We start from the raw sequence: 19,657 nt of genomic DNA, 5'->3' as shown, positions 1-19,657 counted from the left end.
TTTAGATAATTAAAGGATAGTAGCACATTTTGCTGGTGCTGTCTGTATCCCAAGCCCCTCCCCCCCAAGCTACTAGGAAGAAAGAATACAAAGACCTAAACACAAATATGTTGGTAGTCCTGGAAAGCACTTCTGGTACTTGCCTTGTGCTAACCTAAGTTGATTGAAGATTACAATGAATGGTTTCTCCTACTGAATATGAGTTACCACTGCCTCATTTGTCTTCTGGCTGAAAGGATGCAAAGTAGCCTTAAATCAGTTTTGAAATAAAAACTTTATTCTTATTCTTATTCAGTGGATGTGCACTTAGTTACATACTGAATCTGTTCAGCTTATACACATACTTCTACAATGCTCAATGGGAGATGTGTCTAGGGTTGAGGGCTCTTATTGGATGAAACACATCAGGAGGTGATTAGCCTGTCTGCTTGCACCTTAATTTGCAGGTTGAATCAATTGGGTCAATCCAAAGAGGAAGTCCTGCCAGGGCACAGTGCCCTTAACATAGTTTAACAACAATGGTAAAAATGAAAACAATGTATTACCATTAAAATACAAGGCACTTTTATCTAGTCTTCATCAGATCCACCAAAGAAATAAAGAGACACTATAAACTTCCAAAGTCCATAAACTAACACCCAGATAATCATCAGTATACACAGTGCATTGCATTAGTTGTATTAAATTTAAATACAGGACATCCGTGTAAATCAAGCTATAACTGTATTTGTTCCACCTGAGTGTGTAAAACTTAGAGCTTCATTCCTATTTTTTATGGGGAATCTGTGGGTGAAAGTGAAATATATTAAATAAATATGGCATGAGCAAGAATGATTAAAATGCACTGACAGAAAATGATACCCGCTTAGGATTCCCACTTTTGCAGGGGAAATTTACACAATTAGTATAAGTGATCAGATATTTTCGTAGTGTCCCTTATTAGGGTGATCAGCTTGTTAAAGTAAAACATTTTCTGGATAGGGTATTAAACAAATACTGGAAAAGTAGTCTTGCAATCTATTTTATCTGTCCATCTGTGATATTTCACCAAAACAAAAACAGTGGCATTAATAGTCTCTCCCTTCTTTAACAGAGTATTATTTGAGTTGTTCTTTCTTGTGTTAACCGGTCTGGGCAAGTTTCAGTGTTCATCGACATGGTATAGGGATAGGGTCATAGGTATATACTAGGCTAATAACCATAACCCAATCCAACCCAATTGTGTCCCTATGAAACAAGGGCATTTATTAGGAAGTGGTATGTTCATTAGAAAGTTTCTAAAGGTTATGAGCGGGAGGGGTATGTAGTTTGGGCATAGATATCGTCTGCCTTTGTCTATCAGAGACATGGGGCCAGACCCAGGGTATATTTCTGATTTCTCATTAGCCAAGGTTACACTTAAATAGAGTTAGGGATGGACTCTGCTTCACATTGATGGGGAGCCTGTTCCTCTGCCTTACCAACATGTCCTATTTATGTTGCAAACAAAACTTAAATCCTTGGTCTAGTGGTTCTGATGCTGTTCATTTTGCGGATGTGCAAAAGGTCCATCAAAGTTGGAGCTGAGGATGCCTTGTTTGCCAGGCATAAACCACCTCTCAGTAACCTGTAGGAGGCCAAGTACAGAGATAGGGATTTAAGGCAGTTCATACAGAACAAAGTGTTCATACCTTGGATTCTCCTCTTAGGGAACCTTTGTGGGCATGCCAACTGTCGCATATGTCTGGTCAGGTACATGCTGAAGGGGGTATTATACTCAATGATGGATCTGATAAGGGCCAAATAAAGTGTCACTATGACTTTCTTGGCCCTGGGTGCCGTGCCCTTACTTATACATTGGGTAACATAGAATGATTTTCTTACTACATTGGCCACATGTTGATCAAAGGCCAGATAACTTTCAACATATGTTCCCAGATCCCTGACTGCCAGGGCAACTCTTAGGGGTGTATTATCAATGGAGTAATTAGCTTGGGTGGCAGTTTTCCCAATAGGCATTATAATGCATTTCTTGGCACTGAGTTTTAAATCATGACTTTGGCACCAGTCATTCGTCTGTGTTAGACCCTCTTGTAAGATGTTTGTTTCATAGGGGATTCTATAATAGCTCCCAATTTGTAGTCATCTGTGAACTTAGTAAGCCAAAAACCCTTGACATTAGCCTTTACCTCTGAGAAGTAGATGCCAAATAAGAGCATTCTCAGCACCGAGCCCTGAGGTACCCCACAGGTTATTAGTCTCTTAGTGGATGTGATCTCACTGATCCTGACTTCCTGTGTCCTATTTGAGAGCCAGCTAACAATCCAGTGAGTTATGCAGGATGTTTATGTCCAGTTCGGTGAGTTTGTCATCTATACCTGAGTGGGGTATAGTAGACAACAACTTAGCCAGGTCCAAGTAGGTGGCAGGCACTCTTTTACCCTCACCCTTTGCCTTGGTGACCTTCGCAAAAATGTCCACTAGGTTTAGTAGGCATGACCTTCCCTTGACAAAGCCACATTGGGTTGGGTCCATTGTCTGAAGGTTGCCTATGTCTTTCATGATCATTTCCATAATAATTCGTTCCTTGGTTTAATTGTACGTTTCTGTGTTAGTCCAAGGTGGGTACAAGTTGCATTAATTATTCAGCCAGTCAAACAGAACAATACAAATAAAAACACAAAACCCACTTACAGTGTATTATTTTTACATCTTTAGAGTTAGTGGTTCTTCAATAGTAGCCATGTAGGTTTAGTTTTTTTAAGTGTTAAACACTATGGAATGGAGCTTCTCAAACTGTCTAAGAGTTCTGTGAGCATTAAGTTGAATCTGGTATGAGAATTCGTTCTGTTCCATCAGTGCAATTCTGCTGCCTCCAAATTGGGTGCAGAATGTGGAAGTAAAACCCTGTGTAAGCTGGGAAATTCTCAATGTGCTTGGCAAGGGGGTTCTTAATTATCTTAGCTCTGATCTCGGAAAAGTGCTATTCTGTACGTCTTTTTCATTGGTTAATATTTTTACTCACATAAAAAGCCTGGCAAGACTTACATTGTGTCCCATACACCACAGCTTCACTTTTGCAGTTGCCTTTAATCTTGCTCGTGTAGGCCCCTGTTGTTCTCAGCCAAAGATTTGAACTGTGCTTCCAGAAAGATGGACATGGGTTTGGTGGTGGACCCCTCCCTTACTGGCTACTACCAGCTGAATAACAGAAATAGAGGTGTATTAACATCAAAAAAGAGAGGTTGAAATTAAAGAAGAAAAAAATACAGGCAAATTATTTGATATTGCTGGAATTTCAGCAGGACTGTAAAAAAAAATGCAGGAGATCATAAAGGTATGGCCAGTACTTTTGAATATTTATTTTTCTGGGATATGCCTTTGACTTCAAAAGAAGTAATAATCAAGGTTTTTATACCAAAGGAGGGGAAAGATCCCCTTGATCCATGATCATACAGACCTATTTTGATCCTGAACCATGACTACAATGCTTTTTATGATAACAGGGCAAAAAAGAATGACAAAAAACATTGCGAATAACAGATCTGGATCATTGTGGATTTATAGAAGGTGAACAAACATTTGGTAATATTAATGGAACCCGTATGAGTCACGATGTATTAGAAAATAATAATATATTAACATTAGTAGGTTTGGATGTCGAAAAAGGATTTGACAGAGTGGAAATTTATTTAGAGATATCTTAAAGAATTTGTGCTTCCATGAACATGGGCAGCATTAATATTTACACTCTGTAGAGGACCTCAAGCTAAGGAGAAGCATAGTGTGGAATTATCTAAAGCATTTCGCCTTATACGAGGAACTAGGAAGGGTCGTCCAATTTCACCATTATACTTTGCTTTACATTTAAAGTCACTAGCCATGGATCTAAGATGATCAAACAGAATTAAATAGAAATGAAGAAACACCATTGAGAAAGCAGCCTTTTGGTAGACAACATAACATTATATATTACCAGTTCAGAGCATGATATTAAATTGTATTTGATAAACTGAAGCATTTTAATAGTACAGCATAATGTAAAGACTATAGTAACGACCTATGAATGCCCCAACACATGATTTGGTGCAGAGATATATGAGAATTTGTTTGAAATGGGGTGTTGAGCAAGCTATTAAAGAAATCTGAGAAGAAATTACTTAAAAGTTAATAAGATACCAACAATTAAGATATTTTTTGTTCTCACTGGTTGTTTTTGTTGGTCAGGCCTGCACAAATTAACTGAGCGATCAGATATGGAAACATATAAAAATGAAATTAAGGAATTACTTTAGGGACAACAGAAGAGAAAGAGTGCAATGAGAGAGAGAGAATACTGATAAACAGAGTTGTTTTGGACTTTCAGATCTGGATGAATTCTACAAAGCCACACAACTTTGGAATTTAGATTAATACATTTAATTCAGGATTTGTAACATGCACACAAATGGAAGTACAGAATAGGCATAGCGCCCTTTTGCAAGTAGGAACCATTATTTATTGTAGTTCTTCAAACATTTAATATCAAACACCTACATCTTCTCCAAAATAAAATAAAATAAAATAAAACAAAATAAAAAATAAAAATGTAAAAATAAGCATTGAATGTGTACGGCACACAGAACTAAAGTTAATGTTTAAAGCTGCAAACATATCAGTAGGAAAACTAAAAGTAGGAGGAAGAAGGTGAGAGTTATGTCTGTGTTGTCTGTTCACTCAGAACAGTGTGCATTTATTGTAGGCTTTACTGAATCTGGCCCTAAGATCAAACTATCAGGTTGCATGGACTGTGCTACCAACAGTTAGCACCACTGAATACCACAAATGGCCCCTAAATGGAAACCTGTGAAATCTAATGCCAGTACAAAGGTATGATTATTTAAGACATTTATAGCCTTTTATGCAGGAAGCAACATGACCTACAGGCCTTCCCGACAGACAGCAACAATGCTAACTTCCATTTTAAATCGAAAAGTTTATACTGCTCTGTCAATGTTTTCTTAAAGATGCATTTCTCAGCACTTAAAATAGGGAGCGACTCCATTCTGCTGAAAACTTTAAAGCAACATAAATAACTGAATATAAAAATCAAGTTCATGGAAATTAGTAAAATGTACAAGCACAGCCAGTATTATAACTTAGCTGACAATTATTTCTTCTACAAACAGGAACATATTACCAACCTGCTTTCTTATGACAAACGTAGCATCAAGGCCATAGAATGAAAGCTAAAGAGAAAAACAAGAATAGAAAAAGAAACTAGAAAAGAAAAGTAAAAGAAAGAAAAGAAAAAAGGTGTAAAATACAACAGAGAATTGCATTTAGATTTCATCAATGACAAAACAGTTACTAGAGCAACTGTTATAGTTGTAATTAAATGTGGCTATCTTAATATAAAACATTTAATATGCAATTTAATTACATTTTTAACACAGAACATGGATTGTCTATACATATATATTATTCATGTTGATTATACAAAGAAAAAAGCTTTGTTTTGGCTTTCTATTATATCATAATTCTTGCATTACACATTTGAATACCCCAATCTGCTTTAAAATCCCATAAAATATATTTTTTGCTCCTGCAGTAGTTAGACTGATACATCGAGGTATACATACAACATCCAGAAGTTATTACCTTTTCTTCTATCTCCTTGATTTGTCTCTTCTGTTGTTCTATTTTATCTTCTAGTTCTTTAACCCTCTGAAAAAAACAGTCAAAACACCTGTCAGGAAACCTGATCTTGGAGAAATGTACAAAGCAGGTTTTGTAGCACACATTCTGGTACGCTCCACATGGTCATAGTAAGTGCTTCAAGGTCTAACAAAAACCTTATTAGTATATCAGATGTAAAACAACAAAAGAAACCATGAAGATGCCTGCAGAAAAAGAATGAAGAGCTGTAAAGCAATATGTTACAGCATCCTACCAGGCCGTTAATGCTACACTGCCAGAGAAAAAGCAATCTTTTGTTACCTTGACAACACTGTCATGAGCTGCTTAGTTAGTTAAGAAAGCCTGTTGGAAAACACTAACTGAAATATGTTTTTTTTTTTTTTTTTAATCTAATGCTTTTGTTGTAAAAAGTGTTGGTTTATTATAAATTCAAACATATCCAAATGAACAGCATATATTACATTTTTCGGTACTTACGTATTATCGCAACCAGATTTTTGCGGTAATGCTGGTTGCTTCTGTTTAGGTCAGGTTGTAGCACTGCAGTGTTATGAAGGTTAGAGACGTGTTCTGTAATGTTTTTGTACTTTTAGGAAGGTTTATCATTGAAACGGCTCAAAAAATAAGGTTCAAAAACAGGTTTGCCCTTTTACCGCCAGCATCTCCTGTCAGTTAAGCAAGTCCCATTCTACTGCAAACATGTTCCTTCCACATGCTGTAGTCGGTGAAGTAGGAAATCTCTGTTTTCAAACCTGTATTATTTATCATCCGTTTCAATGATGAAACTACCTATGTCCACCAACCTGTTTCTAACCTTCATAATACTGTCATACATCCAAAAAAAAAAAACAAAAAGGTAATGCCGAAGTAGTAGTCCTTCACCAAAAGAAACTGCAGTACAAAGTAATCCATTCCACAGATCATACGCTAACTCCTGCACTCCTTTCAGCCCAACACACGTACACACACGCAACCACTGCGATCGCTGAATTCAATGCTTGACGTCTTTAAAGGACGCTAACCACACAACTTAAAATTATGTCTTACTAGTTTTTTAAAACCACCACCGATATCCCCAGCAGACTTTCTGCCAGTCTACCCTTCCATATCACACTTCAGTGAGGCCATTTCAGTAAATGTGAAGAAAGTAAAAGATGTCGCAAAATCTGGTTGCGATAATACGTAAGTACCCATTTTTCTACCATAACTGAATTCCCTGTTTATTGATACCTGTTTACTCTCTGCAGAACAGCCTCTGTGACTAAAAACTCATACACTATGTGTCATTTCAGCACATTTCTATAGTAACAAAGTTATTTTGCTGGACTAATCTATATTGTAGCATGCATAAGAAAGGATATTACCTCCCACCCTCTAGCAGGATCTGAAAACCAAGACAGCATGCCCTGCTACTTATATCAGCTGCTTTAGCAATGACTTCTGCCATCTTAAATGCTCAAGTAAATTATGAAGCAATAGTATATGATAGGTGTATGATGATATGGACTAGTGCCAGCATAGCTAGCTGGAGTTCTGTAAAGAATGATATGTCCTTTGAATATCAAACTGATTTTTAAAAGATGCTTGTATTACAAATGTATTAGAACTGTATGGCATTTGAATATCAACCTGATTTGCACAAATGCTTATGTTACAAATGTATTAGAACTGTATGGAATTTCAATATCAAACTGATTTGTGCAGATGCTTATGTTAAAAATGTATTAGAACTGTATGGCATTTGAAAATCAAAATGTGTTTGTAAAGTTGCTAGTGTTAAAAAATGTATCAACACTGGGTCCTGCTGGATAGAAAAGTAAGTTAAATAGCTAGCTTACTTCTTACTTTAAGAAAAATACTGTTAACTGGACCACCTGTTGGGTCATGGAAGTGGTTATCTCACCCCTCTGAAAAGGACTGGAGACTGCATATCTGGAAGAAGCCTTTGTTCATTACCTCAGTAAAAAAGAGGGGATGCCCCAGGTACTATCATAAACATTAGCAAAACTTTAGATATGCATCTTATCAACCTATGTTAACATGCTGGCTCAACTTCAAAGGGGAATAGTGTAAAAACCTAGAGTCAGATGACCAGATGAGGTCATTCTACCAACCATGTTGGAAATTTTAGATATTACAAAGAGAAATCAAGTCTTGAGTATTCTGTCTTCGACCTGACAAAAAGAAAGACCATTTACCACATCATCCACCTTGCTTTATTAAGTAAGTAGGGAATATTACATTCTCCTAGATTCAGTCAGGAAAATATTGTGAACCTTAGTTTAGATATTGTTTTTCTTTATTTGTCTGAGTCTGTCCATCAGTGCTATCACAGGATCATGGGATCGTAGGAAGTTACTATGCTATTGGCCCTAAGAACCTTACAAGCCTAAGCAAGAATTTAACCCATTTCTGACAAATCAGCACCATCAGGGACAAGTGGAATCCAAGGGGTTTATTTTCTGTTCCCCATCCAGTTATCCAGGTTGTGCTTAAAAAGGGATAATGAGGTACTCTGCTTGACATGGAGAGGGAGATTATTCTACCGAAGGGGGAGTCTCTGGGGCACAATTCTGTCCCACCAATAAGTCCTATTGATGTCACAGACCAGGCTGAGGTCGCACATGCATGTTACTCGAGTGGAACCTGAACTGTGGATATGCAGCAGTCCCATCAAGGTGGAGTCTGAGATTGCTTTGTATGCTAGACAGAGGTCACCTCTGAGGAGTCTGTATAAGAGACTGAGTAGAGGGACAGGGATTTTAGATTATCTGTGAAGGATAGATGTCTTACGCCCTGGATTTTCCTGGTGAGGAACCTCTATGGTCTCCACAGCTGCTGCATGTGCTTTGTGAAGTACATGCTGAAAGGGGTGTTGTACTCAATAATGGGTCCTATAGGGGAAGAATACAAAGATGTTATGACCTCCTTGTCTCTGAATAAGATACTCTTCCTAATGAGGTGGGCCATGTAGAAAGCCTTCCATACAATAGAGGCAAAATGGTGGTCAAAAGTCAGGTTGCTATCAACCTGGGTGCCCAAGTCCCTCATACTGACTGCATGCTTAGGACCTTGCTATCAAAGTGATCATTTGTGGGGACGTCACTCTCCCCAAAGGGGATGATGATGCATTTTTTTGCATTCAGTTTGAGGCTATGTTTCTGGCACCAGTCATTTGTTTGGGTGAGACCCTCTTGGAGGATGTCCACTTCACTAGGGGGAATTGATGACAGTGCTCAGCTTGCAGTCATCTGCAGATCTAGTTGGCCATAGCCCACTGGTTTTGGCCTGCACCTCAGAAAAGTATATCCCAAACAACAGAGGCCCCAGGACCAATACCTGGAGTATGCTGCTCATTACATGGGTCTACAGCTTGAGGTGGCTTCCCTTATTTTGACTAGGTGGGTTCTATCAGTAAGCCAGTTTGCTACCCATCTGGTAACATATGGATTGATGTCTAGTTGAGAGACTTTATCTATTATACCAAGTGGAGAACAGTATCAAAGGCTTTGGTCAGGTCAAGGTAGGTGGTGTGCACTATCTTCCCCTCATCCATGGCTTTGGTGACTCTCTCAAAGAACTCAATCAAGTTTAACAGGCATAACCTCTCCTTGACAAAACCAAACTGTGTGGGATCGAGTGTTTGGAGGTTGCCAATGTCCTTGTTAATGAGGTACATGATAATCCATTACATGGCCTTGCAGATCGGGCTAGTTATGCTAATGGGTCTATAATTTCCTGGATCAGTGGATGCTCCACCTTTGTGCAAAGGGATGACAGTGAATGTCCTCCACTCAGCTGGGATAAAGCTGGTACTCAGGTTTTGGTTCAATAGAATGCCTAATGGTGCTGCAAGTTCCTGCCTGAGTTCATGTAGGATGCAGCTTGGGATGTTATCGGGTCCCATGGAGGCTGTATTTTTTGCATTTGAGAGGGCAGTGATGACTTGCTCCTTAAAGATAAGGGGAGGGGGGCAGGAGCTGGGGATGTCCTGTTTTACTGATGGGGGACACATGGGTGAAATTTTCTCTAAACCGATCTGCTAGCAGATTGACTATATCTATGGCATTTGTGTATGTGGTGTCCTTCACCACCAGTTCTGAGCAGATCTGAGTGCTTCTTTTGAGATTGTGGACATATGTGAAGAAGGTCTTATGGCTGTCTTTAGTAGATGTGTCCAGTTTGGACTCAAAGTTTGCTTTGGAAGATTTCACTAGTGCTCTTATTTGCTTGTTCAGTCTAAGGATAGATTGCTTTCAGTTAGGCACCTGCTCCTTCTTCATCCTGGATAGCAATTTTTTCCTTTTATTATAGTTTATTTATTGCAGATGTCCACCAGACAAGGTTTCTTGTTCCTTGAGGAGGAGGATTTTGTCCTGTTGGTTATTCCTAATTCCATGCAGCTATATAAATGCTTGTATAGTACTTTGGCATAGGTTTGGACATTTGTGTCAGTTGCTGCAGAGGGGAGGGACTGCAAAGCTGTTTATACCTTCTCTTGGGAGGTTATAATCAGCTTTGGAGAGGTATTTTGTTTAGCCCTAGCTGGGTTGGGGGGGGTTGGGAGAAAGTGACTTTAAAAGTGACCACTTTGTGGTTGGATCTTACCATCTTACCAGGGAGGATGACACTGGGAGGATGCTGCAGTGGTTACTCATGTTGATTAATACCAAGTCCAAGATATTATCATCTCTTGTGGGGGTGTCAACCAGCTGGTCCAAGGCATATCTGGGCGTTAGTGTTTTGGTATGAGTAGTTCTTCCAATATAGGGTTAGATAGTTAAAGTCACCCAGGATCAGGGTAAAGGGATGAATCTTTCCTGTGATTTGAACTCTGTGGTTTACTGTAAATATATATTCAGTATTTTCATGATCTTTTATTATTTATTATTAAATATATTTAAAACTTTAATTGTGGCTGGTCCTTTTAGAAAGTATTTAACCTTTGAGAGTGCTTATATTTATTTGGTGACACTAGATGAGCCACTCCTGAAGGCCCAGCTATTTTGGTCAGCTACTACCATTTGTATTAGTATTAATATTGCACAGTATTACTGGACACCCTTTGTTAAGAGCCTTAGAATATCTGACTGTGGAATGTCTGGTGGCAGTGATAACTACCTTTTACTCTGGGCAAGAGGGGGCACAGCAGGTAAATCTGTGCCAGCTTTTCCAAGGTGTGTGTGTGTGTGTGTGTGTGTGTGTGTGTGTGTGTGTGTGTGTGTGTGTGTGTGTGTGTGTGTGTGTGTGTGTGTGTGTGTGTGTGTGTGTGCGTGTTTGTGTGTGTGTGTGTGTGTGTGTGTGTGTGTGTGTGTGTGTGTGTGTGTGTGTGTGTGTGTGTGTGTGTGTGTGTGTGTGTGTGTGTGTGTGTGTGTGTGTGTGTGTGTGTGTGTGTGTGTGTGTGTGCGTGTGTTAGCTACTTGGAGAAGGGACATAAAGCACTGGTTTCACAGAGAGGGTGTTTGAGGACTTGGCTTGGAACCTCCACTGAGGACTTAACTATGTAGCTGTGCCAGTGGGAAGCCTTACCAGAGCCCTGCAGGGAGACAGATATAAATAAATCCAGACCCAGGGCTGACTGTGTTCCCTGTGTGCTCTTAAAGAAAATTGTATTTGGTACAGAGAGCTGCATCTGGAGTGTATCCATTTGTATTTCAAGTGAACTTCCATCTCCAGCATCAGTGGTGAGGATTCAGACTCCTTGATTACTGGCCCAGTGTAGGGATGTCACATATTGGTGAGCAGTGGTATGGATATTGAACTTCTGTAGCCTGTGAGCAGTTGTTACTAAAGGTATACTCTCAAGCAGCCACAAGGCAAACATTCAGAGTTTCATTTCACAACAATTCTACTTATTTGTTGCTGTTGTTGTTGTTAGTCTAGTTTAGTAGTCAAGAGGAGCAGGCAAAGATGTCAGCAAAGTATTATGGCAAGCTGAAAAAGTGCCAGTTGTCCAAGATGTGCAAAGCCAAAGGACTGGCGTATGCCAAACTGACTAAAGAGGAAATGATTTGACCCTTAGTCACAGCTCAGACCAGCATCCAGGAGGATAACCAGCCTGGTGATGAGAATTTTCAGCCCTCAGAAATAGGTAAGTTCAACTTTTCCTCGGAGGACTTAAAAGTCCATCTGGAGTTAAAATGGCTCGAACTGGAGGTCAAAAATTTGGAATTAGAATCAGCAGAGATACTGCGGCATTAAGAAGCTGAAGAAAAGGAGAAACAGAATTAGAATCATCAGAGATCCAGGATCAAGGATTAAATGTTTTAAATGTAACTAGTGGGGCCATGTTGATAGGTTCATAGGTTGGTAGTAGGCTATCTGCCCAAAGGCATTTATAAGCCTAGATGGAATGTGTTGGCTTTCGCCACCCCCTTAGATTAGTTCCCTGTGCCTCTGTCCAGCAGAGTCATTGAAGTGATCCCTGGGGTAAACTTTCTGTTTCCCATCCACTCGTCAAGGTTTCTCTTGAAGAGGGTTAGCGAGGAGCTCTGCCTAATGTAGATTGGAATCTTGTTCCAGAGCATGGGAAGTCTCTGGGACAGGAATCTATCCCTCCAGCATGTCCTATTTATTGTTGTGGTGAGGTGTAGATCCCTGGAGCGTGTTGCTCGAGGGGATATGTTTTTTTTTAGGTGGAGCATGTCCATCAATTCTGGGTTGGACATGGCCTTGTATGTCAGGCAGAGGTCACCTCTGAGTAGGCGGTATGCAACTGAGTACAGCTGGAGTTTCTTCAGTCGAGTTGCATAAGGCATCTGCTTGAGACCAGTGATCCTCTTGGTGAGGAACTTCTGTGGTCTTTCCAGTTGTTGCAGGTGTCTTAGGTTCATAGGTTCATAGGTTCATAGATTGGTACTAAGCTAACTGCCCTTGTGAGCCATTTTAAGCCTAGCCAATTATCCCTTGTGAGACTCAAACCCTGCACCTTGTGTTTGTAAGGCAAAAACCTTAACCATTAGGCCACCATCCCAAGTGGGTCATTTTACTCTATGATGGGTCTGATGAGTGATGTGTAGAGTGGCCTAATGACCTCTTTTGATCTGGATACAAACCCTTTTGTGATTAGGTGGGCCACATAAAAAGATTTTCTAACCACTTTGGCAATGTGATTATCAAAGTAGTTGTTACTATCTACTTGGGTCCCCAGATCCCTTATTACATCTTCTGTATTTAGGGGGCTACCACCTATGTGGTAGCTTGTGGGTACTTTGTTTTTTCCATTTTGGCATTTAGCTTGAGACCATGGTTTTGACACCAGGTATCTGTCTCAGTGAGACCATTTTGGAGGATGTTTGTGTCAGCTGGAGAGTCAATTATAGCCCCTAGTTTGCAGTCGTCTGCGAACTTGGTGAGCCATAGTCCTCTTGTGCTTGCCTGTACCTCTGAGGAGTATATGCTGAACAGGAGGAGTCCTAGGACTGAGCCCTGGGGAACACCACTTGTAACAGGTTTAGAGTCAGACCTAGCTCCTGAAATTCTTACCATGTGGGTTCTGTCCGTGAGCCAGTTGGCAACCCATCTCATGACGTAGGGGTTTATGTTCAGGCTGGTGAGCTTGTCTATAATACCTGAGTGGGGAATAGTGTTGAAGGCCTTTGCAAGGTCTAGGTAGGCTGTGTGGACCACCTTTCCCTTGTCTATAGGCTTGGTAACTTTCTCAAAGAAGTCCCCCCAGTTTAGGAGGCATGATCTGCCCTTAACAAAGCCGAACTGGGTTGGGTCCAGTGTTTGGAGGTTTCCAATGTCTCTGTTAATGAGATCCATGATGATGCGCTCCACAGCTTTGCAGACCAAGCTAGTCAGTCTTATAGGGTGATAGTTCCTGGGGTCGGTTGTGGCTCCACCTTTGTGGAGCGGAATAACCGTTGCTGTGCTCCACTCTGTAGGTAAGTAGCCTGTGGAGAGGTTGAGTTTAAACAGTGTGTTTAGGTGAGGGGTTAGTTCATCTTTGAGCTCATGTAGGATGCAGCCTGGGACACCATCCGGTCCCTTTGATGCTGTTTTTTTGGCTTTGGAAAGGGCTGTTGTATACTGAGTGTCTGTGATTTCAGGGGCACTACATTCTTCTGGTATAGTTATGGGCCCTTTTGTGGGTGAGAGGGAGGTGAAGTTTGCACTGAACCTGTCTGCCAGGATGTTGGCTATATCGGTTGGTTCAGTGTATTTTGTGCCATTCTGCACTAACTCTGAGCAGATCTGAGAATTGCCACTTAGATTCTTGACATAGCTAAAGAATGCCTTGTGGTTATCTTTGGAGTCCATGGCAATTTTTCTTTTGAAGCTAGCCTTGGATGATTTTATGAGGGAACATAGTTTCTTGCTGATACTGATCAGGGATGTCTTCCCTTCTTGGGATTTTACTCTTTTCTGTACTAGTTTCCTCCTTCTATTGTATAGCTTGTTTATGGCAGGGGTCCACCAGACTGGTTTCCTTTTCTTGGAGGAGTGAGTCTTGGTTTTGTTTGGGATAGCACGATCCATGCATTCTTGTAGGTGCCCATAGAGTGCACTAGTAAAGGATTTTGCAGCTTGGACAGCATTATCCTTTAGCATGGGGGCTTTGAAACTTCCCACCTCGGTCTTAAGTAACGTGAAGTTTGCTTTTGAAAAGTTTTTCATGGTGGTTTCTTTGACCGGGGGTGGTGGCGGAATGTGGATATCCAGAGTGATTAGTTTATGGTCAGATCTAACCAGCGAGGGGATGACCTCCGGTGTGGAACACCAGTCGCCCATGTTGGTGATGACCAGGTTCAATATGTCACTTCTGGTGGGGGTGTTAACCAATTGATCCAGAGCGTTTGAGTTTATAATTTCTAGGAAATGTTGGGCCAGGGAGTTCGTACTTGAGTAGTTCTCCCAGTTAATGTTTGGATAATTGAAATCACCCAATATCAGGGTGTTTGGTAGAACCTTTATGTTTCCCACTGTTTCCAGGATTGCGGAGTGGGGGTCCTGGGACATGGTGGGTGATCTGTAGCAAGCTATAATTTGAATTGCAGTTTTGCCCATTGTTAGTTGCACAGGGATGATCTCTGAAGCATCGTGCTATGCCACTAATGTGGAGGTGTGGGTATCCTTGATGAATATGGATACTCCCCCGCCTTTTGTATTTCGGTCTGAGTTTTGTGGCTGAAATGTATGGTATGAGTTGTAGCCTGTTAGTGCTGGGGTGCTCTCTGGAGCCTTAAACCAGGTTTCTGTTACTGCACATATATATCGATTTTCTCCATACTGACGAGTGCCTCGAGTGCGTGCATTTTTGAGGTTTAGACTTCTGGCATTGAGTAGCATTACCCTCAATTGTGCTATTTACGGCTGTGGGTTTGTCATTTGAGCCTTGCCAAAAAAGGCACTATGGGGGTGGCAAGAGCCTTGGCCAGTATTCGAAAGCCTAAGGGTGACAGGTGCAAGCCATCTCTAGCAAAGCAGCATGGCTTGTCGAGCATGTCATCCCAGGCTGACAGACACTGGATCCCCTTTGAATGACACCAGAAGCTTAGCCAATTGTTGAAATTGATAATTTTTTCTCTGTACCATGGTATCATTCTTGGTGAGGGCAGGATGCTACTCAGGGTCATACCAGCCTTTGCTACATGATCAGAGACCAACATGGACAATGACAGAGTCATATTTGTACTTGTTCTGGAGTGACCTGAGTGCTTGTGTTATGTGGTGGATCCTTGCACCTGACAGGCAACTAACAGAAACCTTCTCCTTGTTCAGCCTAGTGAGTGGGACGTCAGTGTGCCTGACTATAGAGTCACCTATTACTAGTGTGTTGGATATGTTATTTTGCCTAAAGGGCTGTGATTGTGTGACACACTGGTTTTGTGAAGTATGTGTTTCATGGTTTGTGTTGGGGGGTGGAGGTTGCTTGGATGTCTGCTTTGGAGGTCTCTGTTGCTTTTGCAGATTTTTATTTAGAGCCTCTGAGATCTACCTACCACGCTAATGCACAAGCCTATCCTCACCATTAACGGAAAACAAACCTATCCTCACCATTAACGGAAAATCCTATTTAATCTAAAATCACCATTAACGGAAAATCCTATTTAATCGAATTCAGGTCCTTGCATTAGGAAGGTGCTATTCAACACCAGACAGTATAGACTAGCATTACTTGAGAAAGCTGTGTTTTACTCTGCATTTTATCTCTGTTGTTGTGTAATTACCTCTTTGAATGAGCGACAGACTATTTAACTTTAAAGCAGACATACCTAAGGCTTAAATATAATGATAATGTTACTGATGTTCTTAGCTTAGACTATGCTCAATGTGAAATAGCTGATTTTTACTTTTGTTAAATGGTGTAATTACCTCTGTGCAAGAGCGAATGACTATCAAACGTAAAGCAGACATACCTAAGGATTAAATCTTGTCTCTCAATGCACAAGCCTATCCTCACCATTAACGGAAAATCCTATTTAATCTAAAAGTTATACCCATACTATAAGTGTACCTTACATATTAACTGGCAACCTAATACTGCCACACGTCCTTACCAGGGAAGGTGCTATTCAACACCACACATCTAGCTGCCTTTAAGGCCCTGTGCAGGTGGGGAGCCGCCCGCGCCGGCTCGCCCCTGCCGGCTGCCCGCCGGGCTCCTACCCCCCCCCCCCCCCCCATATTCCACACCCCCTACTCTAAATTTATTAGGGATACCTAGCCCATCCCACCCTGCTCGTCCTCCCATCCCACAAGCTATCTCTTTCTCATTATCATGGTCAAAACTATGTATTCCATCATCTCAATTCCCCCCAAGGGTCACACTCACCGCACACACAAACCTTCCCAATAAAGTACATCTTACCTTCGCTACTCTAACTTATCCAGCACAATGTATACCAATATGGTGACATTCACCTAATCAGGTCCAGCCACCCACCGAGATTCTGTCAACTTCAATAATACCCCAAACTCTCCTCATCTTTCATCTCAACCTAGACATCATGTGCCTATCAGAAGATGAAGAAATTCTTCCACCTGCTATAATATCCTAAGGATTGATAGAATAAGCAAAAATAGCTGTAATGTTTAGGAACACATTGAATATCAATAAGGTCTCTAATATAGAACTTATTGCCACTTTAATATTGACTGGTCCCACTGAATCAATCTATATGGTTTCTCCCAAAATATTACATCTCCAACTAGAATTGGTACTATTCACACCATCGACTGGATTCTGACCTTAGTGACCACCTTATCACTTACATTATAAAACACAAACTTTCTTGTACTAACCCACCCTTATATAAACTTGTCAGAAATAGGAAGAAGTTCAACCCAGAACTATTCCTAGTGGAACTAAAATCCTGCAATTGGTCTATCCTAAATACTCTACCTAACAAGAGAAACCAACATTAAATTTCAACAGCTTAGAAGTACTTCTGTCACCTCCAGGCTCACCACCAGCCTAACCCAAAGAAGGTCTGGGCTCCATTTAATACCCTCCTCCATCCTGGTAAATCTACTACCCGAAACTCACTGGTAAAGATTCAGAAGAAATAGCCAATACCTTTAACTCTTTTTTACTGAGACCATCCAGTCCTCCTTTCTCCTTTAACCTACAACCAGTATCTACCTCCTATATTCGCACCCTATTAAAAAATATCTACAGTTAGCCTCAGATGCCATTGCCTATCCCATATCAATCTTGATTAACAGAACCATAACTGAGGCTACCATCCCCCATTTGGAAAAACATCTAACTATAGACCCATGCAATACTGTCTCCAATAGCTAAAATTATGACAAACAACTCCTGCACCTCACCCTCAATAATCTTCTGTCTAAAACCCAGCATGGTTTTCGCCCCCATCACAGTACAACCACTGCCCTCCTCTTCTTTGTTGACTCAGTCAATAGACATGGTTAATCACCAGCTACTACTCCACACCCTGCTGCTCCCTAACACCATTGGAGTTCCACAGGGCTCATAAATGATCTTCACACAGTCATCCCCAGTGCCACCTGCATTCAATATGCAGATGACTCTACCCTGATCTGCTCTGAACTTTCTCTCCAGAATCTCCAAGCAGCCACCCAACAATCTTTTGCCAAAGTTGAAAAATGGTTCTCCGACCTGAAACTCATACTAAACCCAACAAAACAAAGTTACTTCTATTTTTCCCCCGCCAACCACTCCCTAGCACAAGAACCCCCACCTGCTAATTCTAGGACCTTCTCTGTGGAATCCATTAATGGCACCATCATTGAGCCTGTCTCCTACACCAAACTATTAGGTGTTACTATTGACCATAAGCTTAAATTTGATAAAACCATTAAGTCAGTTAACACTCAATGTACAGAATTAAGAACTTTCTTACTCCTCATGCAAAATTAACCATTGCTGATATTTTCCTTCCTCAATAAACATGAGCTCAATCAACCTCAAGAAACTTGGCTGGTTAGAACTGCCCAATCTTCTTAAATTAAGCCAACTCTAATTAATCAACCGGGAAAACCCCTCACTGAGCAAAGATCCTCAAACAGTATTCAGGTATTAACCATTAAATCTAATAACTTGGCGGTGGTGACTCTCTATGCTAATTCCATTAACAACCTAAGGCTCATGACAACCTATTCAAAATTAATCTCAGAGAATTTCTAAGTCTCACTGGTTATGCCCATAGATTAATTCCTATAGGTCTCACAAACACTTTTAGTCCTCTCTTCTCTCAAGTTTTTTTAACTAGTATTTTCACTACTCTCAAGTATCCATGTCAAGTTGAGCTACTCAACAAAGGATTGTCAAATTATCAGCATGTGATATTTCTCTTTTCACCGATTATTAGATTTAAGTGTGTTAACGACACACAATGAGCTAATGAACCACCTTCTCTATCACAACCTACTAGCTAACTGTCAACATGGATTTAGACCTTCCCCTCTTCTTCTTCCTTGCTGCCTTCTTCACTAACTGTATCACCGAGAACCGCAACAAAAATATCCTCTCCTCAGCAGTCTTCAAATCCTTCTTCATCATCTAAAGTCCTACTCACTGAATCCACTTTCAATGAATTGTTCACATCCTATCTAGACAACATGTACTCTGGCTGTCTGTGGCAAAATATAGACAAACCTCCTTGCCCATTACATTAGGGTGTTCCACAGTGATCCATTTTAGGCCTCTTGTTTTCCATCTACATCAATGACCTCCACGACTCTACTATAGTCTGTGCAGCCACCTCTCAAGCTGAACTTCAGGCTCATACACAAAAAGCTTTTAATATAGTAGAGAACTGGTTTACTAAACCCCAACAAAACTAAACTTTTACTCTTTAAACCCAAAAGACTACCCCGTACACTTTAGTATCATATCTAATAATGCACCTTTATTTCTCAATCACAATTGATAACAATCTCAACTTTGATACCCACATTAATGCCACAGTAAAATCAGTTAACCATAAATTAGGATCCTCTACAGAATTAAACCTTTCTAGAACTCATTTACTCTCAACTCTTCTTAAACTAGCAACATCCTATAATAACATTTGCAGGGTGTTACAACCTCCCCCCTTTAGAACTCATCACTGTCTTAATCTGAAACAACTAGGCTGGTTAGAATTTCTTAATCAGATACAATTTCTCCATACAGTAATCTCAAAACCTCTAACAAAATGCTTATGCAAATTACTAAATCTAAAAGGTGATTCCTTGTTCTCTAACTCTGTCGGAAAAGTATGGAATCAATATTCTCTTGACTCTAATCTTTTACCTTTCTTCTATTACAATCTTCTTAGATTACTTCTATACCCTTTCTCTCACATAGAAATAAGTGTTACTAGTACATCCTTCTAAAGACTTGCTTCCAGTATTTACATACTACTATTTTTATATACTTTTACATGTTTAGGCTAAATTTGTTGCAGTATAAATCTGCCTTAATCATATAATTATTGATGTATAAAACTGCTTCTATACTATTCTCTATTAATTGTTTGTATAAATATATTGCTGTATAAAAATGTTTTTATGTTTTTCTCTA

General features: G+C 40.3%; 1 protein-coding gene across 2 annotated transcripts in view; it reads right to left on the bottom strand.

The window, feature by feature from the left end:
• Positions 1 to 19,657, bottom strand: part of JAKMIP1 (janus kinase and microtubule interacting protein 1) — a 2,220,219-nt gene that overhangs the window by 28,861 nt on the left and 2,171,701 nt on the right. Inside the window, exons 20-21 of one of the 2 annotated variants that reach the window (XM_044056204.1) lie at positions 5,620 to 5,685; positions 5,163 to 5,207 (exon numbers count right to left, since the gene is read on the bottom strand). In XM_044056204.1, the coding sequence (XP_043912139.1) occupies positions 5,163 to 5,207; positions 5,620 to 5,685 (111 nt within the window). Of the gene's footprint in view, positions 1 to 5,162; positions 5,239 to 5,619; positions 5,686 to 19,657 lie in introns of both variants that reach the window. The other variant, XM_044056206.1, reaches the window with a different exon arrangement.

The sequence above is a fragment of the Protopterus annectens genome, chromosome 14.part0, assembly GCF_019279795.1.
Source record: "Protopterus annectens isolate FY-2018-M chromosome 14.part0, PAN1.0, whole genome shotgun sequence".
Taxonomy (NCBI): domain Eukaryota; kingdom Metazoa; phylum Chordata; order Ceratodontiformes; family Protopteridae; genus Protopterus; species Protopterus annectens.
The sequence above is the reverse complement of the archived record's forward strand: the minus strand, read 5'-3'. Positions and strand labels throughout refer to the sequence as shown.